The sequence below is a fragment of the Crinia signifera genome, chromosome 12 (genome assembly GCF_055691185.1).
Source record: "Crinia signifera chromosome 12, ASM5569118v1, whole genome shotgun sequence".
Lineage (NCBI taxonomy): Eukaryota > Metazoa > Chordata > Amphibia > Anura > Myobatrachidae > Crinia > Crinia signifera.
Window position 1 is genome coordinate 41,575,167 of NC_139228.1, and position 26,677 is coordinate 41,601,843.

At 43.2% G+C, this 26,677-nt stretch overlaps 1 protein-coding gene across 2 annotated transcripts; it reads left to right on the forward strand.

The window, feature by feature from the left end:
• Positions 1-343: 343 nt before the first annotated feature.
• LOC146049382 (homeobox protein SIX4-like) lies at positions 344-26,677 on the forward strand. Of its 2 annotated transcripts, none has more exons than XM_083165893.1 (3): positions 344-1,245; positions 7,566-8,227; positions 25,195-26,677. In XM_083165893.1, the coding sequence occupies exons 1-3, from the start codon at positions 539-541 to the stop codon at positions 25,986-25,988; spliced, it is 2,163 nt and encodes a 720-aa protein (XP_083022019.1). In that variant the 5' UTR covers positions 344-538; the 3' UTR covers positions 25,989-26,677. The 2 variants fall into 2 exon arrangements, with proteins under 2 accessions (XP_083022019.1, XP_083022020.1); XM_083165894.1 differs by lacking the exon at positions 25,195-26,677 and adding an exon at positions 17,899-19,033.

Sequence of the window (26,677 nt, forward strand, 5' to 3'; positions counted from 1 at the left end):
CAGAACATTGCAGGACAAGTACATGGTTTATAAACATGTGTAGTCAAGAGACTGAAATAAGCAGCAGGGTGGCGGAGTTAGGTGCTGTTGTAGGCTGTATGGGGCAGAAGATGTAGCCTATAAAGTAGGGAACGATAGAAGTATGAAGGGAAAGAGCCCTGCTTGTGAGATCTTAAAATCTAAATGGAAGCTGACATTCTACAGAAGGATTTGTCTGTGTAGGGAGCCCCTGGCCAGGTGGAGGTGTGCTGTGTATGGCCTGTGTGTTCGGGAAAGGAGGGGAAAGGAAGAGCTTGAGTGACGGTTACCGTAGCAACGGCCGGTCTTGAATTCCAATGGCCACGCCCACCCCTCCAGTCCCCCCAGCTCCAGGCCAGGACGCTCCTGCCGGAGTTTGCTGCAGAAGTCACATTGCTGCTCCGCTTACACTGCAGGGGGGGAGCTGAGGGGAGCACAGCACTGCGTGGCCGATGTTGGAAACCTGAGCACACGGGAGGGGGGGGGGAATTGTTTTTTTTTTTTTAACCAGAAGGGGAAAATGTCTTCCCCTTCCTCCAACGGGACCGCCGGCCATGCCATAGAGATCAAGCAAGAGGATGTCCTGGAAGCGTCTCCGTTCTCTATGGAGCATGCACAGCAGCAGCCTGGGACAGAGCAGGGAGTGAAGAGCGAACTTGTGAGCGGCGGCCAGTACACGCTGGCGTTCTCCCCGGAGCACGTCGCCTGCGTGTGCGAGGCTCTGCAGCAAGGTGGGGACCTGGACAGACTCGCCCGGTTCCTGTGGTCGCTGCCCCAGAGCGACCTGCTACGTGGCAGCGAGAGCATCCTGAAAGCCCGGGCGCTGGTGGCTTTCCATCAGGGCCGCTACCAGGAGCTCTTCTCTGTGCTGGAGAGCCACAACTTCCAGCCGTCCAACCACGCCGCGCTGCAGGACCTCTGGTACCGGGCTCGGTACAACGAGGCGGAGAAGGCCCGCGGGAGGGCGCTGGGGGCTGTGGACAAGTACCGGCTACGGAGGAAGTTCCCGCTGCCCCGGACCATCTGGGACGGCGAGGAGACGGTCTACTGCTTCAAGGAGAAGTCCCGGAACGCGCTGAAGGAGCTGTACAAGCACAACCGGTACCCGTCCCCGGCCGCCAAGCGCAACCTGGCTAAGATCACCGGCCTCTCCCTCACCCAGGTCAGCAACTGGTTCAAGAACCGGCGGCAGCGCGACAGGAACCCGTCTGAGGCGCAATCCAAGAGGTGAGCGAAGTACTCCACCACCCGCTACAGTGCCCGCTGCAATATGGCGCTGTTAACTTTCTCCTGCAACTTACTTTCTGCTAGGCCCCCCTTGTCTGCAACTTAGTTTTCTCTGTACCCCCCCCCCATCTGCAACTTACTTTCTGCCCCCCCCCCCCCCCCATCTGCAACTTACTTTCTGCCCCCCCCCCCCTTGTCTGCAACAAGCCCCCCCCCCCCTGTACCCCCTATCTGCAACTTACTTTTCTCTGTATCCCCTCCCCTATCTGCAACTTACTTTCTGCCCCCCTCTCTGCAACTTACTTTCAGCTGCCCCCCTCCTTTGCATCTTACTTTCGGCTGCCCCCCCCTTTGCATCTTACTTTCTGCTGCCCCCCCCCCCCCCCCTTTGCAATTTACTTTCTGCTGCCCCCCCCCTTTGCAACTTACTTTCTGCTGCCCCCCCCCCCCTTTGCAACTTACTTTCTGCTGCCCCCCCCCTTGCAACTTACTTTCTGCTGCCCCCCCCCCCCTTTGCAACTTACTTTCTGCTGCCCCCCCCCCTTTGCAACTTACTCTCTGCTGCCCCCCCCTTTGCAACTTACTTTCTGCTCCCCCCCACTCTTAGCAACTCACTTTCTGCTGCGTGCCCCCCCCCCACTCTTAGCAACTCACTTTCTGCTGCGTGTCCCCCCCACTCTTAGCAACTCACTTTCTGCTGCGTGCCCCCCCCCACTCTTAGCAACTCACTTTCTGCTGCGTGCCCCCCCCCACTCTAAGCAACTCACTTTCTGCTGCGTGCCCCCCCCCCCACTCTTAGCAACTCACTTTCTGCTGCGTGCCCCCCCCCCCCACTCTTAGCAACTCACTTTCTGCTGCGTGCCCCCCCCCCACTCTTAGCAACTCACTTTCTGCTGCGTGCCCCCCCCACTCTTAGCAACTCACTTTCTGCTGCGTGCCCCCCCCCACTCTTAGCAACTCACTTTCTGCTGCGTGCCCCCCCCCACTCTTAGCAACTCACTTTCTGCTGCGTGCCCCCCCCCACTCTTAGCAACTCACTTTCTGCTGCGTGCCCCCCCCCCCACTCTTAGCAACTCACTTTCTGCTGCGTGCCCCCCCCCCCACTCTTAGCAACTCACTTTCTGCTGCGTGCCCCCCCCCACTCTTAGCAACTCACTTTCTGCTGCGTGCCCCCCCCCACTCTTAGCAACTCACTTTCTGCTGCGTGCCCCCCCCCCCCACTCTTAGCAACTCACTTTCTGCTGCGTGCCCCCCCCCACTCTTAGCAACTCACTTTCTGCTGCGTGCCCCCCCCCACTCTTAGCAACTCACTTTCTGCTGCGTGCCCCCCCCCACTCTTAGCAACTCACTTTCTGCTGCGTGCCCCCCCCCACTCTTAGCAACTCACTTTCTGCTGCGTGCCCCCCCCACTCTTAGCATCTCACTTTCTGCTGCGTCCCCCCCCCCCCCCACTCTTAGCAACTCACTTTCTGCTGCGTGCCCCCCCCCCACTCTTAGCAAATCACTTTCTGCTGCGTGCACCCCCCTCCTTGCAACTTACTTTCTGCTGCGTGCACCCCCCTTCCTTGCAACTTACTTTCTGCCCTGTGACTTTCTTTGCTGCATGCCCACCTGCAACATTCTTTCCACTGCTGCTTTGCAACTCTCCACCCCCCCCAGTCTGTGACTTCTTTTTTACATGAACCACCTGCAACATTCTTTTTGTCACCCCCTTACCACCCTGCGACTAACTTTCTGTTGCTTGGGGTTCAGCCTGCTAGCAGTGACAGATTTTTAATTTGTGACAGAGTAAATGATTTACTAAAATTTAATGCAGCTGAGAGCATGGCAGAGCAGGCGTGCAGTGTTTTGAAACCTGATTCTAAACTCCTTCAGATCGGGTTACATGGAAAACCTAGATAGGCGTCTGTGCCAGTGCACTGTAGTAGCTTGTTCATTTGCATTGTGCATTAATATAAATAAAAGATCTAGCTAGCAGTCATGGAGATCGCTTCAGTATTCTGCATTCTCGTTTGCATTTAAGAGATTTGTTTTCACTATGGCATGTTGTGGATGACAGTTTTATTTTTCTATTTTATTTTTTTAATCTAGAAGATCACCTAGACTTTGCATTATTCGTAAAGCGCTGCAATAGCCTTCTGCTGTGATTGGGAGAAGGCTAGTGTTGGTTGAGGTAAATCAGCCAGAGAGCTGAGATTTGCACGGTGCCCCTATGACTTCAAAGGAATGAAATAGTGTTACAACAGATGTGAGTCTGTTCCCCTTCGCGTCCACTCTTCCTGGGGCTGATTTTTTTTATTTTTTATCGTGTAGGTTTCAATAGAGGAGGAAAATGCACAGTCTTCAAACTGCATTTTGAAGTGATTCACTTCGATCTTTCTAGAACTAGTTAGGAACACAATGCAAACATCAATGCCATCTGATCCCTTATTCCTGATCCTTTTGTGTTTGACTCTATTCCTAAATTGTGGAATAATATATTTTGGAGACTTCTACCCCTCCCTCCCCATATCTTATAAATGCAACCGCTCTTCTTTTCCTCATATCATGCAGATCTGCATTTTTCCATCTGTCTTTGAAAGCTCTTAGCGATTGACTTTATGTTAAGGTGCAAGGTTCAGGTTTGCAATGCTTCCTGGGACTTTCAAGTCTTTGCAGGGGTTAGTTTATTGTCTTCAGGTAAACTGCTGCAATCTCTTATCTGTACAGGTTTGTGACTGGTTTGGCCTGTCAGGTGGAGCTGACTTGTTCTTCCAATCAAATGTGCAGCCCTTCCCTGTTCATTATTTGTGTCTTGTTATGCCTCCAGTTTGCAGATCAGAATGAAAGTACTTGCCCCGCGGGTTTCTTCTCCCCCCTGTCTGTCAAAGAATACATTTATATAGATATTATTGTGTAGTAATGTACATACATTCAAAAATAACTTTTATAGTGTCACACACTTAAAAACATAGGTATTTTCTAATTATTTTATTTATATAGCTTTTCTCCAGTAGGACCCCAGGTGAATTACAGAAAGGGGGGTGACTAATTACCCGCAATCATTGTGTATAATTGCTTTTCCAGACGCTATTCAATTATCCCCGATAAGCCGAAGCATGCTGCTGTTTATCTGGGAATTTTTTTCCAGTTACCACAGGCAGGCAAAACCAAATCCCTGAAAGCAGCCCGATTTTGATGCTGCGGCCAATGAAAACACATAGGTTTTACTTAACCTGAGTGTTTTTAGGATGAAATGACTAAATAGTATAGCCCCCGTACTGTGAAGTTTCCGATGTTTTCTCAGTTACTGGATAACTCCCGTAGTATGAACATAATACAGAGGTTTATGGGCAGCAGCCATTTTAGGTCATCAGTTGCAAGGGTTTGTCATTTTACCCACAAGTGAACCAGACGAGGCAGTCATTTTGGGCACATTACATAAGATTACACTGAGCAGAAAAGCCGGTACCTTGTAGTGATGAAACATCGAAGGGCATGAAAAATATTAGGCTAGTTCCTTGCAAAGTCAACAGACCTATCCATTGTTCTTTCCACATGATATTTTATCAAACAAGGCAGCCATGTTGTGCACACTATGGGAAAGATGTCCTAAGTTTGAGAAGTGATAAAATAAATAGTGATATACCACCAGCCAATCAGCTGCGAACGACCATGTCACAGGCTGTTTTTGAAAAATGAAAGGTAGGAACGGATTGGCTGTTGGTTTATCACTCTCCATTGTATCACTTTTTCAAGCTTGGTACATCTGGCCCCTATATCTGTTACAATGTGTGGTAAACCATACATTATTATCCTTTATATACATGGCGCTAAAGTGGTCTGCATTACAGCACCTTACAAAGTATTTAAAAGGAATATAGACCAAACAGAAGGAAAAAAAAAAGGTGATCTACAGTAAATAGCATTATGAGAAATGGAAATTATTTTCTGGACATTGCTGTATTAGCAGTTGTAATACCCACATACGATGCAGAACCCAAGGTCTAGATCAGGGCTGGGCAATTGCGGCCCTCCAGATGTTGATGAACTACACATCCCAGCATGCCTTGCATCAGTTTCAGCATGGCCACATAGCAAAACTAATGCAAAGCATCCTGGGATGTGTAGTTCATCAACATCTGGAGGGCCGCAATTGCCCAGCCCTGGTCTAGATGCAGTTATAAGCTGTAAGGAGTATATGAGGGTGCGTACACACGGGGGCGATTATTGCAAATATCGCTGGAAATATGGTCGCTGAGCGACCATATTGCCAGTGATTGGAGTGTGCACCAGCGATAAATCGCCGGCTGCGCGCTCTCGTTTTCAACCCCTGAATGGTCGCTGGATGGAGGAGCATGCTACTTCCACTGCCTCTTCTCCCGGCAGTGTGACATTTTCATCTGCGACCATCTCTGGTCGCAGATGAAAGCGCACACTGAGCAATATGACCATATTGCCCCGTGTGTACGGACCTTAACGTGGAAATAAAATGATTTTCCCGGGTACCCACTGCATTAATACTTGAATAAGGTTCAAGAGATAATTTTGCGAAGGACTACAAAAAATTTGAACAGCAATAATGTATAAGGTGTTTGGGCTGATTCCTGGTATGTGTACTGTCCTAGTCTACATTTAGTCCAGAATGGGCTGAAGTGAATATTGTTCCAGCCTGGGCTCATATACGTAAATATGTATTCATCTACATCGGTGTAAATGTCACAGATCAAATCTCTACAGCTTGTAAAATATTAATGTGATTTAAATGTGTAATGCAAACGTTCTAACCCCACATACTGAGACCAGTTTCCCACTGACAGCAGATAAGCTTTCAAAGCACAAATGATGATTTTAGTGGCTTTTTTTTTCTAAAAGGAGATAATTTGTATGCTGCTTTCCATCTTGCAGATGTGGGGGAGGGCTGCCTCATGGATGGGCAGACAGGTAACATTCCTTGGGCCATCTAAACTACTGCTTCCTGGTTCACTTTACACCTCCCCCACTGTATTAAGCATCTCCCCCCTTCCCCCCTACACACACATGCACATTCACACCTTGGGGACATTCCAGCCCATCTGTAAATTGTAAGCCTGTCAGGTCAGGAAGTGTCCAATTAAGGCCAAACTTTTTAGCTCCCGCTTTAGTAATAAGGTAATAATTACACTATATAAAGGGACTCTTTACTGTGCTGGCAGATGAAGTAATTGATGTCTGTTTTAAGGTTTGTTCACCTTATCAATTGTTGTATTTTGGATGCATTTACTAAGCATGGGGAAGATCTAGTTACATCTACAGAGAGGAAAAATTGTGGCGTTGCCTAGAGCAACTAATCCGATTCTGTTTGGCTGGATTCTAATTGGTGGCTACTTCCTTTGGTTGTGAGTGAAGGAAATCAATGTCAATGGTGTAATGGTTATTCCCTCCAAATTCGTGGAGGGATACTCCCAGGCTCGAGAGACTTTTCGACCATGAGCCTTTTTTTGTCACTGCAGGAGGCATGACTAAGTCATGGGTTCAATTCTTCTCCATGGCCGTAACTGCATGGAGTTTGTATATTCTCTCCACGTGAGTTTCCACCATGTACCTCCCACAATACAAAAATATACTGGATCCCAACAAAAAGGAACCCTGGTATGCATACATGCTTAGGGCATACTAGATGGCAAGTGGGTCTTTAGGTCTACAGCAGTTAGGTCAACATGCATAAAGGTCGACATGTCATTAGGTCTACACAAGCATAAGGTTGACAGTGAAAAGGTCGACATGGGTTTTTTCAGTGTTTTTTTACCTGAATGTCGACATGGACACTGAAACGTAGCGCCGCGTGCCCTCACATGACTCGCTGCGTTCTCAAGGCTTGGATGGTAGGGCATGAAATACCGCCTGTCGGATAAAAAAAAAAACAGTGAAAATCCCCGTGTCGACCTACACCCATGTCGACCTATAGGTATTGACCCAATGCTTGTCGACCTAATGACCGTATCCCTTATCTGCTGTCAAAATCCTATGTTTCTAATTTACCCTTTATTCTTTGTTTTTGTCCTTTGAAAACCTAAGAACAATATGTGTCTAGCTACTTAACAACTGATGTCCATTTGCAAATGCCACCTCTTTATTGCTCACATTTGTCAGTTGTCCCTTTTGTCATAGTCCTAATGTCTTCCTGCCAGTTCGCGCAAGCTGGAGTGTCCATTAGCCTCCCCACAATAGGTCACATTGAACCATTTGTTTATGCTTTCAGACATGTTTATTTTAGAATCGTCACGTTGTTTCCTTTGTTTACATTTCGGTTTCATTTGTAACTGGTTTCTGTTTTGTCTATATTCCTTTTGCATATCCAGTGAGTCGGATGGAAATCATAGCACTGAAGATGAATCGAGTAAAGGTCAAGACGATTTGTCTCCTCATCTCTCCAACTCCTCTGACGGTGTTTCCAACATGAATCTCCCTGTTCACGCTGATGCAGTGTATATGCAGCACATTGGAAATAAAATCTCATTAGGTTCCTCCGGAGTGCTTCTGAATGGAAGTTTGGTGTCTTCCAACGCGTCATCTGTCTTTTTAAACGGGGGCTCGTTTATCCAGGGAGCCAACGGAGTGCTGCTAAATGGCTTAAATGTGGCAAATTCACAAGCTGTGACTTTGAATTCTCAAAAACTGGCCTCCACCATTGTAAGCAATGGTGTCCCAAGTTCAGACATTATGGTTTCCTCCTCCGAGGAAGTAAAGGTTCTTCAGGCTGGAATGACAGATACCTCCCCGACATACACTACAAATCTACAGTCCTCTTTCCCAGGCTTAATACCGGCCTCTGAGGTCAAGAGTGAGGCTGTCCAGCCCGTCAATTCTCAAGATGGCGGAACAGTTGTTACATTCACTACTCCCATACAAATCAACCCGTATGGCATTGTCCAAATACCGAATTCAGGAACAAATGCTCAACTAATTAATGGAAGTATTGGATTCTCCACACTCCAGTTGCCCTCTGTTGCCGTGTCACAAGGTAATTGCAATCTTTAATAATAAATGTGTAGGTGTATATAAATGTGTTTAGTATACAGAAATATTCATCTTTACTATAGGCAATTGATTTTTTTATTTTATTTCCTATGAAGACTCATCTGACGTAGTCCTAGTGTTCTATTTGGCAGTCTAGTTTAAATCAGAACTATGATCTGTACGAAGATTGTCTGTGAAATATTCATGTAATGACTGTAGGAGCGGCCATTTTGTCAAAAGGCGCTCGCTCCATGTTCTCTGCAGAGTCATCGCAGATTGGCTGTGTAATTTAACATGGGCACTAATGTATGGGTTATTTTTTAACCTGAAATGTTTTTTTCTAATATGAATTCTACAAATAAGCTTTTACAGGTTTTTATTTTGCATATTAGGTGAACTTTATCATCTTCAGAAAGGTGTGTGTGTGTGTTACTGTTTGTATTCTGAAACCATTTATTCTTACAGTTGAATCAATAGCCATCCATGTTTATGCGGTCATTAAGAACAACGATGCAGCCTTGAATATACTTTTATGCTGCAGCTGTTCTGCTTGCAGCTATAAATACCACTGCTATACATAAGGCATAATTAAAAGGGCTTAGCATTGCTTTAATATTTCCAATTTGCTTGGTTGAGAGCTCACATGTTGAGGCTTTTAAGTGGAATGCACCAACAAATGGGTTACTCCATATTTCAGGCTGCTGTACATCCAATAGTTATGTAGGAAACCTGATCATTTATTAAAGTCATCGCCTTGTCAAATAATAATTGCTAATAGTCACTGAGTTGGGCATAGGAGGATAGATACAGTGTATACTTTGGGAAACTGTTGCCAGTAAGATTCAGTCCTGTGATGCAGGCAGGCAGCTTCAATGACTGCATCCTTTTTCTTGCACCCCCCTAGAGCAAGTCTGATTTTATCCTAAAATAGTTATATTTAGGAAAAAATCACTGACTTTTTCTGGCACCCCGGTGGCACCACACCTGAGGATTATTTAAGCTATTGAAAGTTTCCGGTTATCTTGATTAGTGTGTAATTACTGACCGACCTGATGCTGCGTCTTCTCCATGCAGCGTTGGGAGCTGGGCCTTTTGCAGCGGGGTGAGTATAGTAGTGGGTGAGTGTGTGTGTGTGTGTGAGATTCACCTCTCCATAGCTGGTAACTACATCGTTTGGCAAGATTGATAGGAGCAGCTGAAACACCCAGGGAGGTGAGTATAATTTTTTTTGTAGTAGGTTTTTTTTTCACACTTTTAAAAAAAATTAGATACTGCGTTAATCGGGGGTGCTTGTACTTGCGTTAAAATACAAAATTGGGTGCAAGGTTTATAACCTCGATAAATCTCACTCCTAATCAAAACTGCCCCTTGGAACCTTTAGCTTCTAGCTTTACTGTCAGAATAGTTTTTTAGAGCTGGTAGCACTTGTGAAAATGCCTGCTGGTATGTTATTGCAGATGGTGTTTTTTTTCTCTTTGACTAAATCTATTGTTTGTAATAGTAATGAAGGTTGACTAGCAGCACTATTGTAGGGTACAGGAGTTGTTCTGCAAATCTGCTCTGGAACTTGCATTTCATACTCTTGTCTCTCTGGTTGTGGTTACAAAGTCTGACAGTCCAAATTACCAACATTGTCCCACGCGAGCACTTCCTGCAACGTGATGAGGTCTGTAAGCTGGTTTACAATGGTGCTAGCCCGCACTAAGCTTCAAACATGATAAAATGGAGAGTGATAAACAGCCAGCCAATCAGCTCCTACCTGCCATGTCACAGACTGTGTGCTGATTATCACTTTCCATTTGATCACGTTTGAGAGCTTCGTGCATCTGGCCCTCTGTAACTATAACTGCCAGTTTACAGACAATTCCTGTTACTTTGGCCCAAGATGAGAACTTGTTCCAATCTGGCCTCAAATTTAAGGTAAATGCTAATGTTTCACCTGAATAACCTGTTGGTGTAGTCATTATTTTCTCAAAATGTCTGGGAAACCCCCTATAGGAATTTGTCAAAATAAATTCATTTTGATTGCCTCCCCAACCAAAATAGAGCACAACAATATAAATTTTAGTGTTCATTCTAGCACCCGCAGGTCTGGTTTGCATATCAGTGCTGATATACAGACCACACTGTGCTAGAAGCACTACAGCAGACAGCGACACCCCAGGCAGGGAAGAACAACTGCATGGGTTTTCAAAGATAGCGGGTGCTAGAATGAACACTACATTTTTTTGGTTGGTTTTTCACTGTAAAGTAAACATTATTTTTATGATCCAATATCCATACAGTTTTTACCTTTGGAAAATTTAGAAGAATGAATTTGAAATCCCGGGACACTATAAAATGGCAAAATAAGAGCTGAAAATTAATTAGAAAAAATGTTACATGGGAACTACATGGGCCCACTTGGCCTTTTTTTTATTTAATTGTATCACCCTTTGATTTAATCAGCGTCAGGAATTGCCTGTATTTTTGAAACACACAGGGCGCTTTTCTGATTGAGTGTAAAGTCGGCTTTGCATCAGGACAAGATTATTACAGCCAGCCATTTGTTTTTCCTAACCCACAGCTACTACTAGTTAGTGAAATCACACACATGGGGGAGGGCTTGGATTTTTTGACTGAAGGTGGGCTAGGGAAATGGCAGCGCTCCTCCTGCTGAGCCATTGCATCTGCCAGTGACAGGAGTCATGGGCTTCTAATGGTGAAGAAGTAGGGCCCTTGTTCATTTGGTATTAAAGTTCCCCCTACAATAGTAGGATTAATTGGTAAAATCAAACCGCTTTCACTTTTCTAACTACTTGGACCAACAATGTCCTGCCATTTTTAAGCTTGTTGGGAGCAAATGGTTGACGATCATTTTCACCCGTAGGGCCAGATGTAATAAGCTTGAAAAATGATAAAATGGAGAAAGTTAAACCACCAGCCAATCAGCTCTTAACTGTCACATTATAGATTGTTTGAAAAATGAAAGTTAGGAGCTGACTGGTTTATCGCTCTCCATTTTAATACTTTTCAAGCTTAGTACATCTCTCCCACAATCTGTGATATTGTTGTTCCGATCAGCTGACTAGTTGGCTGTTTGAAATATCTTTGATGTACTGTATTGCCAACTTTAGTAAGGAACTCCTTTATTTGATGCAAAACTTGCAAATTTGTGTTCACCTGTCAGCACTTTTAAATACCCGATGTGTCCAATTTGCAAAGTAAACTTGTTAAACAACTGCTAAACCAACCAGTGTAATACTATTATGAGCTTTCTTTCGTATTAAGTTTTTTTTGGTACTTGTGTATTATCACGGCGCCCACGAAATCGGCCGCAAATCGCATGCAAAAATCGGATGTGATTTTCCGGCCGATTTTTCACTTCGATTTGCATGCTGTTCCATCATTGCACACCCCCGATTTTCCATCGTAGTGCATCGCATGCAATATAGTGGCATGTGATGCATGCCATGCCATGCATGTGAAGCGATTCGATTTGTTATTGTACAATCACCCTGATGGGTGCTTACAATGTTAAATGCACCGCCATTGTTAACGCCACCCCCACTAACAACGCCAACCCGAAGTGTGGCGAGCGGCGGCGGTACGCGCCCTCCGACATTTTCATACCCCCACTATCCACGTAGGCGTGGAGTTGATTTTAGATAGTGTGGCGAGCGGACGCGGAATACATGTAAAGTAATCCGCGGGGCTCGCCACGCTTCGGGCTCGCCACGCTTCGGGCTCGGTACTCTCTGCGCTCGCCACACTATCTAAAATCAACTCCACGCCGACGTGGATTGTGGGGGTATGAAAAGGTCGGAGGACGCGTACCGCCGCCTCTCGCGGGCTCGCTGCGCTCGCCGCGCTTCGGGGTGGCGTTAACAATGGGGGTGCATTTAATATTGCGAATCACATCGCATCGCATGCCACTTGCTGGCATGCAATGCTATGCGATATTTAATTGTACAATCAGTGGCATTTTCCCGAAAATCACATCGCATACCATCGCATAGTACCTGGGGGTGTGCAAGGATGGAATAACATGCAAATCGGCAGGAAATGGCCGAAAATCTGCAAAAAATTGGCCAAAAATCGGCCGCAAAATCGCATCGCAGATTAAATCAAATGCGATATCGTATGTGATTTAGATGAAATCGGGCGCCGTGATAATACACAAGTACCGTTGTTTTTTTTTTGTTGTTTTTTTTTAATCTCTATTCTATTTGTTTAAATCACTTTGCCCTGTGTGCTTGTAATTCACTGCAGGATTCTAGTAACCTATCCACAAATACAAATGTATTACGTACATCTCATAATGGATCATGCACAGAGACTGATGATCCAATGCATTAAATGGCACACACCGAGATAGGTCAATGCCGTTTTACCAGTTTCCATAAGGTAATGGATAACCAATTAGATTACTGGATGGAAAATGCAGTGACCAGCTTCCGTATGCAATACTATTTAATGAAAACGTACATTAATGATGCTCTTGTGTATGATCCCTAAAATGTGATCTTTATATTTCCAGTGACGGTTCAGTGAGAGTGTACTCCATCATTCTAAATATGTTACTTGAATTTGCTGACTTGATGTTTCTATTCCATGCATCTATATTGTCAGCAGGGCCGTGAAATCAGTGGGGTGGGTTCTGATGTTTCATCCCGCCTGAGCTCTCGTGTAAAATGTTTTTATTGTGCATATTGCGCTCATTAACGAATAGGCGCGATGACATTTTTTTTTGTGCATTTTAGCTCGTCATACGGGCTCGTATCCTTTCAATCTACCCCAGTCTGTCTTCTGTGAAACCTTTGACTACTGTATTTTACATGCATTCTGTCTTGGCTACTGTACATAGGGGTCAATTTTATTCTACATGTTATACTTGATGTAGCAATATAGCACAGCTAAAATTTTGTCAATCAAAATTAAAATCTGCCATCCTCCCTGTTTAGATGCAGGATGCTAGAATGAACTTTTAAAGGCCCCCATACACTAGTCTGACTTGTCCTGAGTTCGCCCTTGAGAGCCACCCGACAGCTCCCTGGGAGGCTTCATTACGATTTGGGGGGGGGGGGGGTGGGAAGCGCTGCTGAACTTGAAAACATGACTAAGACAAAAACGGTGTCCATTCAATTTAGCGCACTGTGAGTAGTACTGCTAAGGAGGTCCTGGAGCTGTTCAATCAGCACACTGCTGTGCCCAACAGAAGGCTTTCTTCTTGCACCCCTCCTGAATGGTGAGCAGAAATCCAACTTTACTGTTGCCACAATGCTGTTTTCGGCCCTTAGTTTAGTTCAGACAGCACTGTGGCAGGCACTTAAGTCGGAGAATGATGGTTCTCATGACTAAACACTGGGTTTAAGTACGACATTCTCCGACATAACAGATCACTGAATTTTATAAGCTTCTGGACTTCCCTGCAATTTTCACTGTGTGCTGAATTTACTAGACCTAAAAGACCAGCACATTGCAGTTTGGTTTTCTGTTTAGAAAACTACGCTTGTTCAAACCATGGAAAAAGCTATGTTCATGGTGAAGTTCTTCGCAGGCAATTCAATGATTTTTTTAGCCTGTTCTTCTGTCAGGTGATAGGCAATTATTTGAAATTTTTACGCATGTGCACAATGACTATACTCAGCTAAAATAATGGACATTCTACATTTGGTGCCCAAAAGTATGACTGATTTCAGGAGGGTATGAGCAAAAATCATAGGCAACCAATTAAGTTGCTCAGATGGTTGCTCTGAAAACAATTTCCCTCATATATGTCCTTTTGAAGCTTAGTGCATCTGGCCCCATGTCTGATAAAAGTGATACAATGGAGAGTGATAAATAGCCAGCCAATCAGCTCCTACCTGCGATGCCACAGACTGTGTTAAAAATACCAGGTAGGAGGTGATTTGCTGGCTGTTTATTAAAGGTTGCTTATTTCCTTTGAATATGATATTCTGGTGTTTTCTGTGCCTAATAAACTGAGATGTCATATCTTAAGCCCCATACACAGTAGACGAAAAAGTAAGATATTGCTCAGAAGGGCCCTTTACAAAATATAGTTAATGATGACACTTGTCTGATCAATACAGAAGGACCTTGCCCCCCCCCCCCATCCCTGCATCACTTCCACCCATCAGCATCGGCGAGTGTATACACCTATACAAGTTGTTGTCATTGTTAATCAGTTAATGTGCTCTCTCTTTTTCTAATCGAGCAAATAATTTGATCTAGTACTTCATATTGGGGATCTTTAAAGGATCAGTTATCACTGATCGCATAAAGTTACATTTAAGATTATGCAATAGTATTAGATCACTCACTTGATGACTCAGTCACTTAATTAAAAACCATGTAGATGTTCCCCATCTAATTCTGGAAGCTAAATTTTAATTTTGGATGCACGCACAGGAAGTACCCATACTCATCAATGGTAAATCTGTTACTGACTTTGAAAGTAGACCAATTTATCAAGGATAACTTACACAAGATAGCACTTAATATATTTCAATAGTATTTTGTGTGGGATTTATTGTGGGCTCTTGGGTTATGATGATTTGTTCACAGTATGTGGTGGCATTTGTATAATCGCGTTGATTACTGTAAAATTGTTATTCGGTTACTAGTGGAATTGCCTTATAATTCACTGGTTACTTCTTTGACCTCTAATGTACAACTGTAAGGATTATTCTAGAGCAGTGGTTTCCCATCCTCATTCCTGAAAAACCCTAACAGAACAGGTTTTAGTGATATCCATGCTAGAGCACAAATCTGTATGGCCGATATCGGTCTCTGGAATGTCGAATCCGCAGCAGTTCTACCGAATACACGTGGATTTCGACAATCTATGTGCGTTCCAACTGTAAGAATATTGAGTGCAGATGGTCATTGACTCTGGTTCCGACTGTCTGGAATCAAACATCGAATACACCTTGTAGAATATGTTCCCATATTTCCCCCAAACAATCAAATTTGGGATCTTTGCCGGAAACCAGCGAAGAGAAGTTGCACTAGTGCAATATTATTATATTATTATATATTATGTAATATTATAGTTTAAAGTTGTTTGGTAGAATTTGTTATCTTTAAACTCTTATTTTGCATTTTTAAAACAAAAATTAGTCACTCCAAACTAGTTCTTACCTTCCAGTCCAGTAGGTTAGCCAGCACTGACTAGCTACTTGCAAGAAGGTGCATGGCTGGTTATGATTTGAGTACTGAATGCAAGCATCACTTCTTATTGCATTTGTGCAGTCCTCACAGAAGCATAACCTTGTAGCATATTTGGGAGTTGGTATCAGGAGCCCAGATACAGGCTGAGCCAGTAGCCACATCTGGTAGCTTCAACTATTTCTTGAATAAGTAAACTTGGTGAAATAAAAAAAATTCCATCTGTCAATTTTTTTTTATTTTTTTACAGCTACTTTTTCAAAATAACTACATTTTCTATGACTACTGACTCTCTCCTGGGCGCTTGTTAACAAAAAGCTTTTCCTCCCCTCTAAGATTACACTTCCGGGGTGTAACACTCAAGGAAAAGGGCTGCAAAACAAATTGCGAACTGGATCTAAATGCCACATTGGGGACTCTTTATTAGGATTTGGCAGGTCAGGTAATCTCTGTCTGGCATATTAGGCTTAAGCCGTCCCTTAATTGGGAGTGATATTTATATCCGTTCTGGACACGGTGATTTATGCCTTGAAGAAGATATCTTTGAATATCGAAACCGGTCGGCTGAATCATCCAGCACTTGTGGACCTTCTAGACTCCTACTATTCCTCACGAACATTCCAGGGACGCCTGTCTGATTATATTATCATGCTTACTTGATCTGCGTTTTCTGTGGATCAAAGTTTATGGTGAGAGTCCATTTGTTTTACATGCGTTTTTTTTGCTTTTACAGTATTTTATTCAATAGTATTATACTATTTTACGTTCATTTTTGTTATATACGTGGAAACTACGGGAACATTGGAGGAATTCACGTGATCAGTGGTGACTGGAATGTCTTCACTTAAGCGAATTTGTCTACTCATATGTAGACTTTTTTTTCCCTCTGGTACGAGTCATCAATTACTTCAATCCCTGATTTGCCTATCAAAAAGTGGCAATATTACACTATTATATCCATTCTTTCATTTTCTTTGAGTGTTACACCCCAGAAGTGAAATCTTTGAGTGGAGGAAAAGCTTCTTGTTAACAAGCGCCCAGGAGAGACAGTGGTTATTCGGATGGTATTGTATGGAGTGGTGCTTAATTTTTTCTGTTGACCACCTGGTCAGCTAGCGCACAGTAATCGAGCTTCGTGCATTTTCTCTCTAATGACGGGAAGCAAATGTTTAGTGATGTAATACACAAATTTGTTCTGAGAAGTGATTAGATTTGGGGGCACTGTGCCAAGAGGGGTGCAAAATTTGACCATCTTCTCTTGGGTGCAAAATGTTTACACACAGACGTTTTGACTTGTGGAACCAGATATTCAAATGAGTCTCTTGGTGTTCCCTATTTAGTGTGTCGGGGACCTCCCAAGTTCTTATTCCTGAAAGACAGCCAAGATTAGGACTGGGATCATACTTCTATATCGCCTACATAGTCTGCAGCAAGTTTTGCTTGATGATAGTAAGCAAAATGGGTTTAACAAACAAAAGGGTAAAATTGCCTAATGAATTAAAATGCACTTCCAATAGGACCATCAGTAGGATGCCAATTGTAGGTTTATTTCAAATGATCACACCAATGATTAATAGAAGACCTAAATGATCAATAATGACACAGGTTTTCAGTTTGTAACTGACCTGGTTATGCTGGGCCACCCCATAAAGTATTACAATTTCCAAATACAATGCGTAAATCTAGCCATGATATTCAATTGCAGATTTATTTGAGAGAAAAAATAAAACTATGTAAAAGTTAGTGGCTTTCCGTTTTCAGTTTATTTTTGTATGTATGTGAACTGCAATGTTTACGAAGTACATGGCTATTAATTATGCCAAACTGCATGTTACTCCCCAAAAAATAATTTCTGTGCTAGGTTGTGCTCTGCTTTCGGAGAAAAATATTATGTTCTTTGTACTACATTTTTCAAAGGTATGAAAGATGCTATGTACATGGAGAATTTTTTTTTTTTTTTTTAAATCTGTTTTGCATTTTGTTTCGACTTAAATCATTGTGTTGTGTTCATTGCCTGTTTATATGAAGTCTGGGCTACTGCAAGAGAGAGAGAAGAGAAGAAGTGGTCTTACTGTTAATTGTATTAAATCAACAACATGGCAGCATTGTGGAGAATCACCAGAATGCAAACGCACGTACTAGTTGCTCTTTTGTTGGAGCATTTGAGGAAGATAGATGGTCTACATGTTTCAGGTAAGCGAATGCCATTTTTACATATCTATTTCTATCAAGTAAAATTTCTTAATTTGGTATTTAATTTTTAACTACCCTGTATGATCTTACTTATTTTAATTTTATGTGCCTTTTGGCAATATTTTCATTTATATTTTTTTTAAGCATCAAATTATTTGTTTTTAAGGTTAGACCTCTTCTTCCTGCTCCTTTGCAGTAGCTCAGTCAACATGGCCTTGTGCTGCAGACTTCTTCGTGTGTAAGTATTCTATGTGGAATATCATGCTCTGTTTTTAACATTCAAAGACTTCATTTCAACATGTCTTGTTTTTTTGTTTATTCACCGCACAGGGGGCCCAGTCGGTGATGGGCAGTGCCAGCTGTTGCCACACAATTCTGAACATCTCATGGATGTCCACCAAGAAGGCTCCTCTCCCTTACTAGGCCTTGAGGCTGATGCACCAAAGCCTATTCAGTGCAACTCTAAAACACAGAAACAGAATTATACACATTTTGAGTCCAATAAATACAAATTTGGTATTCACAAAGATTCCTCATCTCATGTCTATATGGATGATAGTGAAGCAGATTGCTCAACGGCAAGGTTACAACAGAATTGTGTAGACCCATGTGTAGGTAAGAATACTACATATGGTAGGTTTTCCACATTTAGCAGAAGCTGCGATGGACCTCTCCTAAACCAGATGGACTTGACTGGGGCATCAACAAATTGTTCATCAGAAGAAGCATCTCTGCCCGAGAGCGATTCCTCTTCAGACTGTAAAGACCATTCTTTACTGGAGCGACCAAAACGGAAAATAAAAAAGAAATACCGAAGGCGCTCTTCATTGGCGTCCATTTCTACTCGCCGTGTAAATTTCCCATCCTCTCAATTGATGGAGAAAACCCCTAAGGAGTTTGAACAGAGACAACTCGGTCGGCTTGAAGGAGCGGTTTCATATGCTGATCAAAGGTTAAGAGACATTTGTGAACTCCAGAGTGGGATGGCCACTGACTTGCGTGGTTTGCACAGTGAGATGGCTAATATTGGTCTGATACTTGGGAAAATGCTGAAACTTCTGGAGAAATCGGTGGCCTCAAAATCTGCAGTTTCTGAAAATCTCACACCAGAAAAAAAATGATTAAAATAATTTGTATTGCAGTAGGAGCCATGAGTTGTTTTTTTTTTCCTTGTATTGAATTGGAAATAATAAATAATATTGGTGACCTTTACTTGTGTTTATACTATCACAATACTACAGCATAGTTGCAGAGGACTTGCCATTGAGACATTAGTCAGATTTCTTTTCCCTGGATACAGTGCTTGATGTTAGCCTATTATACAGTAGTACTATAGTCCTTTTTTTATTTTATTTTTTCAAATCTATTTTAACTGATCTCCAAGTAGTAAATTCTCACAAGTATACATATTTACATAGATGTCAAAGGATGCTGGTGGCCAGAAAAATGGCCACCGCTTGCAGGACCTGGGAATTTTTTTTTTTTTGGTACTTGTTTCCTAGCACGGCCACACCGATTTACATCGGGGTGGTCGTGTCGGAAAAATCGGGTCGATCGCATCGCATGCGATTTGGTCGCATGCGATGCGACCGACCGATTTTGGACCCGATTTTTTTTTTTTTAATGAAATGTAAATCGGGTCCCTGGGACCCGATTTTACATTGGATTCAATGTAAAATATTCCCAACCCCCCCAAATGTCACGGCGTACACCCCACCCCACGATAGACGCCAACCCGAAGCGTGGCGAGCGCAGCGAGCCCGCGAGGGGCGGCGGTGCGCGTCCTCCGACCTTTTCATTCCCCTACTATCCACGTCGGCGTGGAGTTGAGAACAGAATAGTGTGGCGAGCGCAGCGAGCCACCGAGCCCGAAGCGTGGCGAGCGCACGCGTATACCTGTGAAGTTATACGCGTCCCCTCGCGGGACGCGCTGCGCTCGCCACGCTTCGGGCTCGGTGGCTCGCTGCGCTCGCCACACTATTCTATTCTCAACTCCACGCCGACGTGGATAGTAGGGGAATGAAAAGGTCGGAGGACGCGCACCGCCGCCCCTCGCGGGCTCGCCACGCTTCGGGTTGGCGTCTATCGTGGGGTGACGACGGGGACATCTATAATGTGAAATGGGTCATATTGGCCCATTTCACATTTTTCACATTTTTTCAGGATTTCAATGTTAAAAAATCTTTTAACATTGAAGCCTATGGAAAAATCGGGGGCATCGCGTCGGGACCTATGTTAATGGTCCCGACCGACGCGATGCCCCCGATATTTTACCTTTCCCGACACGATTTCAATGTTAAAATATTTTTTAACATTGAAGCCTATGGGGAAATCGGGGGCATCGCGTCGGTCGCGTCGGGACCAATGTTAATGGTCCCGACCGACGCGATGCCCCCGATATTGTCTCCTAGCCGGCAAAATGGACCTGATTTCAAAGGAAATCGGGTCCATCGTATGGATCGTGTACCTTAACTTAAAGGTACACGATCCATACGATTGTGGCCGTGCTAGGAAACAAGTACCTTTTTTTTTTTTTTTTAATGGCACCAGACTGCTTTTGTTATTCTGAAGGCTGTTTAAGAAAAAAATGTTGGTACTTTATCTCTCTCCACTTTAACTCTCAGAGATTTGATAGATCTCTCACTAAAAGGGGGTATTCAGCCCGGGATTCTGACTGAATGTTTGGACAGTCGGAATCCCTGCCATTTTAGATGAATCCAACACTAATTCCACAGTCGGAATTCAATGTTCCGAGTGTCGGAAGTCTATAAATTGATGAAAACGTAGTGCATCCAACATGGCTGCCTCATCTGGTACACTTGTGGATGGGTTGAAAATTACATGGTTCTGACTGTCTTATTGTGACCGTAAACTACACAGCAAATCACTTCCTTTTGTGTAAGCTATTCCACCCAGGGTAATCCTATGCAGTGCGCCCAAGATGGCTACTTCACCTGGTACCATGTTGGGGTGGGATAATAAAAAACAATGCCTGCACCAACACTACATTGTGTCTAATGTGCTTTCTTTTATGTCTGTGTGACTTATCTATTGCTGTACTACCCAAATCCTATGTAAGTTATGTGCATTGTTTTGATGTCTGTCAAGCGCGAAGTGTGCTATATTAATAAAACTTGCTTACTAAAATTTATTTAAACCCATCAATGTCTCTAAAGCTTTGGATGTTAGACATGGAAAAGTACAGTTAAGAGAGGAGGCTAGTCTCCCATGTATTATATGAAACTGGACTCCCAAGTTGAACTGATTTCTGAGACAGCTTTGTTTTCTTTTACAGTGATGTAGGTAGCTGTGGATGTTATATATGTTACTTAGCACAGCACGTGATCCACAACACTATACAGCATAATCAGATTGTGATACTGGAAGGACATTCTGATATCTGTAGTTCAGGTTATTTCTTGCTCACTCCTGTTCTAAAGCATAGCATAAAACGGTCTGTAGATGAAAGTCCATACATTTGGAGCTTTGCAATCCTTTATTATGTGAATATGAATGTAAAGTGATGTCAGGCAATCATTTGTATATTTTGGGCGAGATGTATCAAATGGAAAATGCGGTAAAACCCCGGTTTTACCGCATTTTCCAATGTATCAAAAAGGATACCGCAGTGTAGGGTATCGCCACCTTTGGGTGGCGATACCCTATAGAAGCCTATGGGCTTCTTTTCGCCGCCCGCCGACGCAAACCCGCCGCCTCGCCGACCCCCCCTCTCGCTTATTTTCCTGAAGGGTCCTCCTGGACCCTGGAAGGTAAACCCCTCCTCCCCCTAGTGACGCAGCCGGACGTCCTTCTGGCTGCAGGGGGGAGGAGGCAGCGCCGGGGACAGCTTGCTTAGCTGTCCCCGGCGTGAGGGATGCAGGAGCCGGCTGGGAGGTGATGGAGACCCCCCGCACACCACATCCCAGGTATCGCGGGGGGCCTCCGTCACCGCATCGCGATGCCAGCCGCATATGTTAGTACATATGCGGCGGGGGGGGGGGGGGGGGGGGGGGGGGCGATGTATTTTAATACATTCCGCCCTTTATCTTGTTACAATTTTTTTTTTTTGTGGGGGGGGGGGGGGGGTTTGCCATATACAATACTTGGTGCCCTTTATAACTAAATAAACTTAAAATAAAATATTTCTTATTTTTATATGGCACTATTTGCTTCGTAAATAACTAGCATTACTTTGAAGCAGTTATACAAATACTTATGGCTAATAACCCAGTGAATAAATGTAACACTCGCAAAACGTACTCATTAGTTTTTGAACTCTGCTGTTTTGCCTCTCTTGGATCCCTGACTTTATCAACTTACAGACATTAACGTTTTTGTACGAATTCTGATAAACTGGCCTACGCACATCTATGCTAGTATATATCTTGGGGTTTTGCAAACTTGGGCCAGTTTCTCTTAAATGATGCAAACGAATGTCCAAACTGTGGCTCTCCGGTTGTGAAACTACGAATCCCAGCATGCCTTGCCATAGTTTTAGCAACTCTGAAAACTCTGATGTGCCCCCTAAAAAGCTGATGTGGGATACACATCAAATTGCTGTAATATGCACCCTGTCTGTCCATAACCTGTCATATTGTGTTCATGATATGGATTTTGACTATAAGAAAAAGCACATTTTTGACCACTTCCGTTAATAATCCTTCACAGACAGACTTTGCAGTTTGCCTGTTCCCAACTGTGTCAGTGCTTTTGTAAAAAAACAAAACCGGGGAAAGTGTTACAATAAGAGTTGGGGTCCTTCTCCCTGCACGATTGCCCATCTGTGTGTCTGCTCTATAATACATAAGTGCCCATATTCTATATTGCAGTACAGGCTAGCTCCAATGTATATTCAAAGCAAATGGTATGCCTGTCTTATGAAGAACCTTCCTGCCATCTTCAGTTACTGATAGATGTTTTAGTTTAGAATGTCATATTTATTTTTGTTCCTTTCTGCGTATATACTGTAGGTGCAGGTTTACTTACTATTTTCAAGAGGAGTAGTAGACTAGCGATCACTTTTCCTCTTGGATGTTTTAGTAAACCCATCCTCCTAAGTGTTTGTGTGTTAGTTTGGTGGAATCCTTTGTTACCTGAGGAACTGGATCCCTGTGTGATGCCGGTGTTTATGCAAGAACAGAGCTCCTAGTTGGACATGAAATTTGTGTTTTCCCAACCATGAACTTCTTACTCATAAAGGTTTTTTTTTTTTCTTTTTTCCCTTTGTAAATAGGAAACTACTTTTTAACCTTTTCAGTGCCAAGTGAACATTGCCAACTATTTTTATTCATCATAATCACCTGTAATGTTTACCTTTTTATATAGGAAATATAATATATATATTTTTACACCACATCTTCTATTTGAATTAATATAACAAATGTTAGCGATGGTCATCGCTCAAAGATGTTGATACTCAAAGGGTTAAGAGTGCATGTCAACTTAGTAGAAGTTTTAATTTGACAGCATCAGCAAAAGTATGTATGTATGTATGTATGTATGTATGTATGTATGTGTTGAGTATCCCTTATCCAAATATCCCTTATCCAAATTTATTCCGAAAAACCATCGTCTCCAAAATATACATTTTTTTTTTTTTTTTGCTCAAAACCTACTGGAGACATCTGCAACTGGCACTGCTGGGGAAATTAACTTGTGACTGGCACTAAATATGTGCAAGGACATGATTGCTTGCCGTTAACATTCAGCGGGCTGGATGTTCTAGCACCGCATTATTAATAACCACATATGCTCTAACATAGCTTTTGCTGGCGATTCCCTCCGCAGCAGTGACACTGCGGAGGGGGGTCAGAACATACAGAAATGCGGTAAAAACCCAGATAACGGGGTTTTTACCGCATTTCTGTTAGAGAATCGCCCCCAGTGTCTGAGATTGTACACAAGCTTTGTTTCATTTTTTTAAAACCTTGTTTCATGCACAAAAAATAAAATATATTTGTGTGTATTTAATTAGTTTGATGCACTTATACAACATAAGATGGAGATATAGGGCCAGATTCTCTAAGCTTCAAAATGATAAAATTGAGAGTGATAAACAGCCAGCCAATCAGCTCATGTCTGACATTTTTCAAACACAGCCTGTGGCATGGCAGGTAGGAGCTGATTGGCTGGCTGTTTATCACTCTACATTTTATCACTTTTGAAGCTTAGAGAATCTGGCCCATAGAGAGATATATAATTATTTTTTAACGAGAGTAGAAGAGGACTGCACTATTTTAAATCCCAGTGATTGTATGTACACTGAGCGAGCTATCCTATCTGGTACATTTAGTATCTGTAGGAGTGGAGTGACCTTTCCTGAGTATCCTATGAATAGTGTCTCGATGTGAAGGTTGGATAGTTCTCAGAAAAGATCGAATTCGTGGAATTCGGATTTGTGCTACACAAGTTGTAAATAAAAATGCAGTCAACCTTATTTCAATGCAACAATATTTTAATAGTAAAGTATACATACGTTCTGTGCTGTTCTGTATTTTTGAATTCCAAGCTTCTAGAGCTAGGAGGTTGCAGATCCAAACTTTTCTGGGTACTTGTTTCCTAGCAGGGCGCCCAGTACGCTGTAAGCGTACAGGTCTATTCTCCGTAGTAAAATCGCATCACATTGCATCTCATGGGCCATTTTAGTGGCGTGCGATGCGATTTTTTTTTTTTTAATTTTATTTATTAACTGCTCTGTTGGCCCCAGTGGATCGCATCACACCTCCCGCAAAATCGCATGCGATTTTATAGGGTGCGGTGCCATGCCATTAGCTATACACTTGTATGGCATACTGTACAATGAGGTTTCACTGACCCCCCCCCCCCCCCTACTATCCACGCCACCCTGAAGCGCGGTGAGCGGTGGCGGAACACGTCCTCCCGACCTTTTCATACCCCCACTATCCACGTCGGCGTGGAGTTGATTTTATATAGCGTGGCAAAAGCAGCGAGCCACCGAGCCCAAAGCGTGGCGAGCGGACGCGGATTACTTTACATGTATTCCGTGTCCCCTCATGGGGCTTGCCACACTATATAACATCTGCTCCACGCCGACGTGGATAGTGGGGGTATGAAAACTTCAGGAGGATGTGTTCCGCCACCACTCGCCACGCTTCGGGGTGGTGTGGATAGTGGGGGGGGGGGGGTCAGTGAAACCTCATTGTATGTCATAGAAGTGTATAGCTAATGGCATGGCATCGCACCCTATAAAATCACATGCGATTTTGCAGGAGGTGCAATGCGATCCCCTGGGGCCAACAGAGCAGTGAATAAATTGCATTTAAAAATTGCATCGCACGGCACTATAATGGCCCATGAGATGCGATTTTACTATGGTAGCGTACGTAAGAAAACTGGGCGCCCTGCTAGGAAACAAGTACCCTTTTTACAACCTAGAAAATCTAAAGAAAAGAGCACCCTGTTTTATAAATCTCTACAGGAACAAAATATATAAGAATAATAAATAGCTCAAATCTTTAAAGATTACTACAAATCATTCCCTGGGAATAAGATTTTGTCTTCATGAAGTATGCAATGCTCTGCAGGCTGGTTTCATTTGCACAACATGTTTTTATAATGTGTATTTATATACTTTAACTAATATTTCCCGAAATTTTCTATTTTCAGGAAACCTCTCACTTGCTCCCTGTACTTCTGATGGGGGGACCTTTACAAGTGACACCATCTCAAGCGGTGATCAAGGGAAAGTCTTCCTCAGCTCTCTCCCACCAAGCACAGTCGTTTACACCGTTCCGCATTCTATTAAACAAGATGGCCTTGAAGGCAGCCTTGTCTTTTCTCCGTTAGTGCCTGTCAATCAAAACACTGCACAAGTGAACATTAGCATGCCTTCTAACGATGCCCTACAGTCTGTCGCAGCCTCATTAGTAAATGGAAATCATGCGCACAATTTTTCGCTTGCTCCGCCTACTTTAATAACCGCTTCCGGGCAGCTTGCCTCTATTACAGGGAACCAGTCAGTTGTGCTCAACCAGCCTATATCCACACTTGCCACCACAACAACCAGTGTCACTCCCACTAGTAACACAAACTTTGCACCCCTTCAGAACTGTCACTACATTTCTGCCCAAGACCTATTGTCTGTGTCGTCTGAACAGCAGAACCATGTAGACGCTATTACTACAAGCAGTAATAACACCAGCCGCCCTGCTGCGCATACCCATCAGGATTTCAACAGCCACCACAACCTGGTTCTGCAATCTGTACATGACACAAAAGAGAATTACCTGTCCATTGATCAGAATACTACCATCAGTGGCAGAGTTATGTTGTTGGATGCAAAATCCAAGTACGTGATCAGCGGTATGATCAGCACAGGGTGCGATGAACTGGATACCGACAAAAAAGAGTTGGCCAAGCTGCAAAATGTTCAAATGGATGATGACATGCAAGACATGTAAAGAAAAATGTTGCTGGACGAGTAGGTTTCAATGACGTTCTTGGTCTCGTATTTGTTTGAACTAGAATTTACCTTTTTTTTTTTTTTTTGTTTCTAATGGAGTAAATCGCACTGTTTTTATGTTTGTTTTTTTTTTTTTTTTTTTTTTATGTTTTTTTTTTTTCTCTTTGCGTTTTGTGGCCCCCTCTCCACATAAACGTTTAACCCTTTCTTGAAATGTAGGTATGTAAAGGGAACACTGTTAATACATTGGTATGGTGTATGAAACATTGTGTGTAAGGGGGGCAAAGGAACGTTAATGGTACTTTATTGTAAATTCTGGGGCTATGCTGGAATTGTATATTCAAGACAAATATTATATAGGAATCTCTTTATGCCCCCCAAAAACTTTTTTTTTTTTTTTTTTTCTTTTACGGCTTACAATAGACAGATTGGAATGTTACGTTCGTGTAGTAAGCTTTTGCTAAATAAGAATGTAAAAAAAACTCTCTGCTGTAAAAGTGGAAATGAATTATTGGGATGCAGTATAAGTTCCTTAAGGCAGTGTCTTCCAAACACTTTCCTGCATCACAGCACCCTAGAGTATCAGCTTTTTTTTTTTTCACGACACCCCACAAGGGACAAAGTTGTTAATGAAATTCAGCAAAAATTATTAAATTAAGTTAATTGTGTTTATTGGGGGGGGGGGGG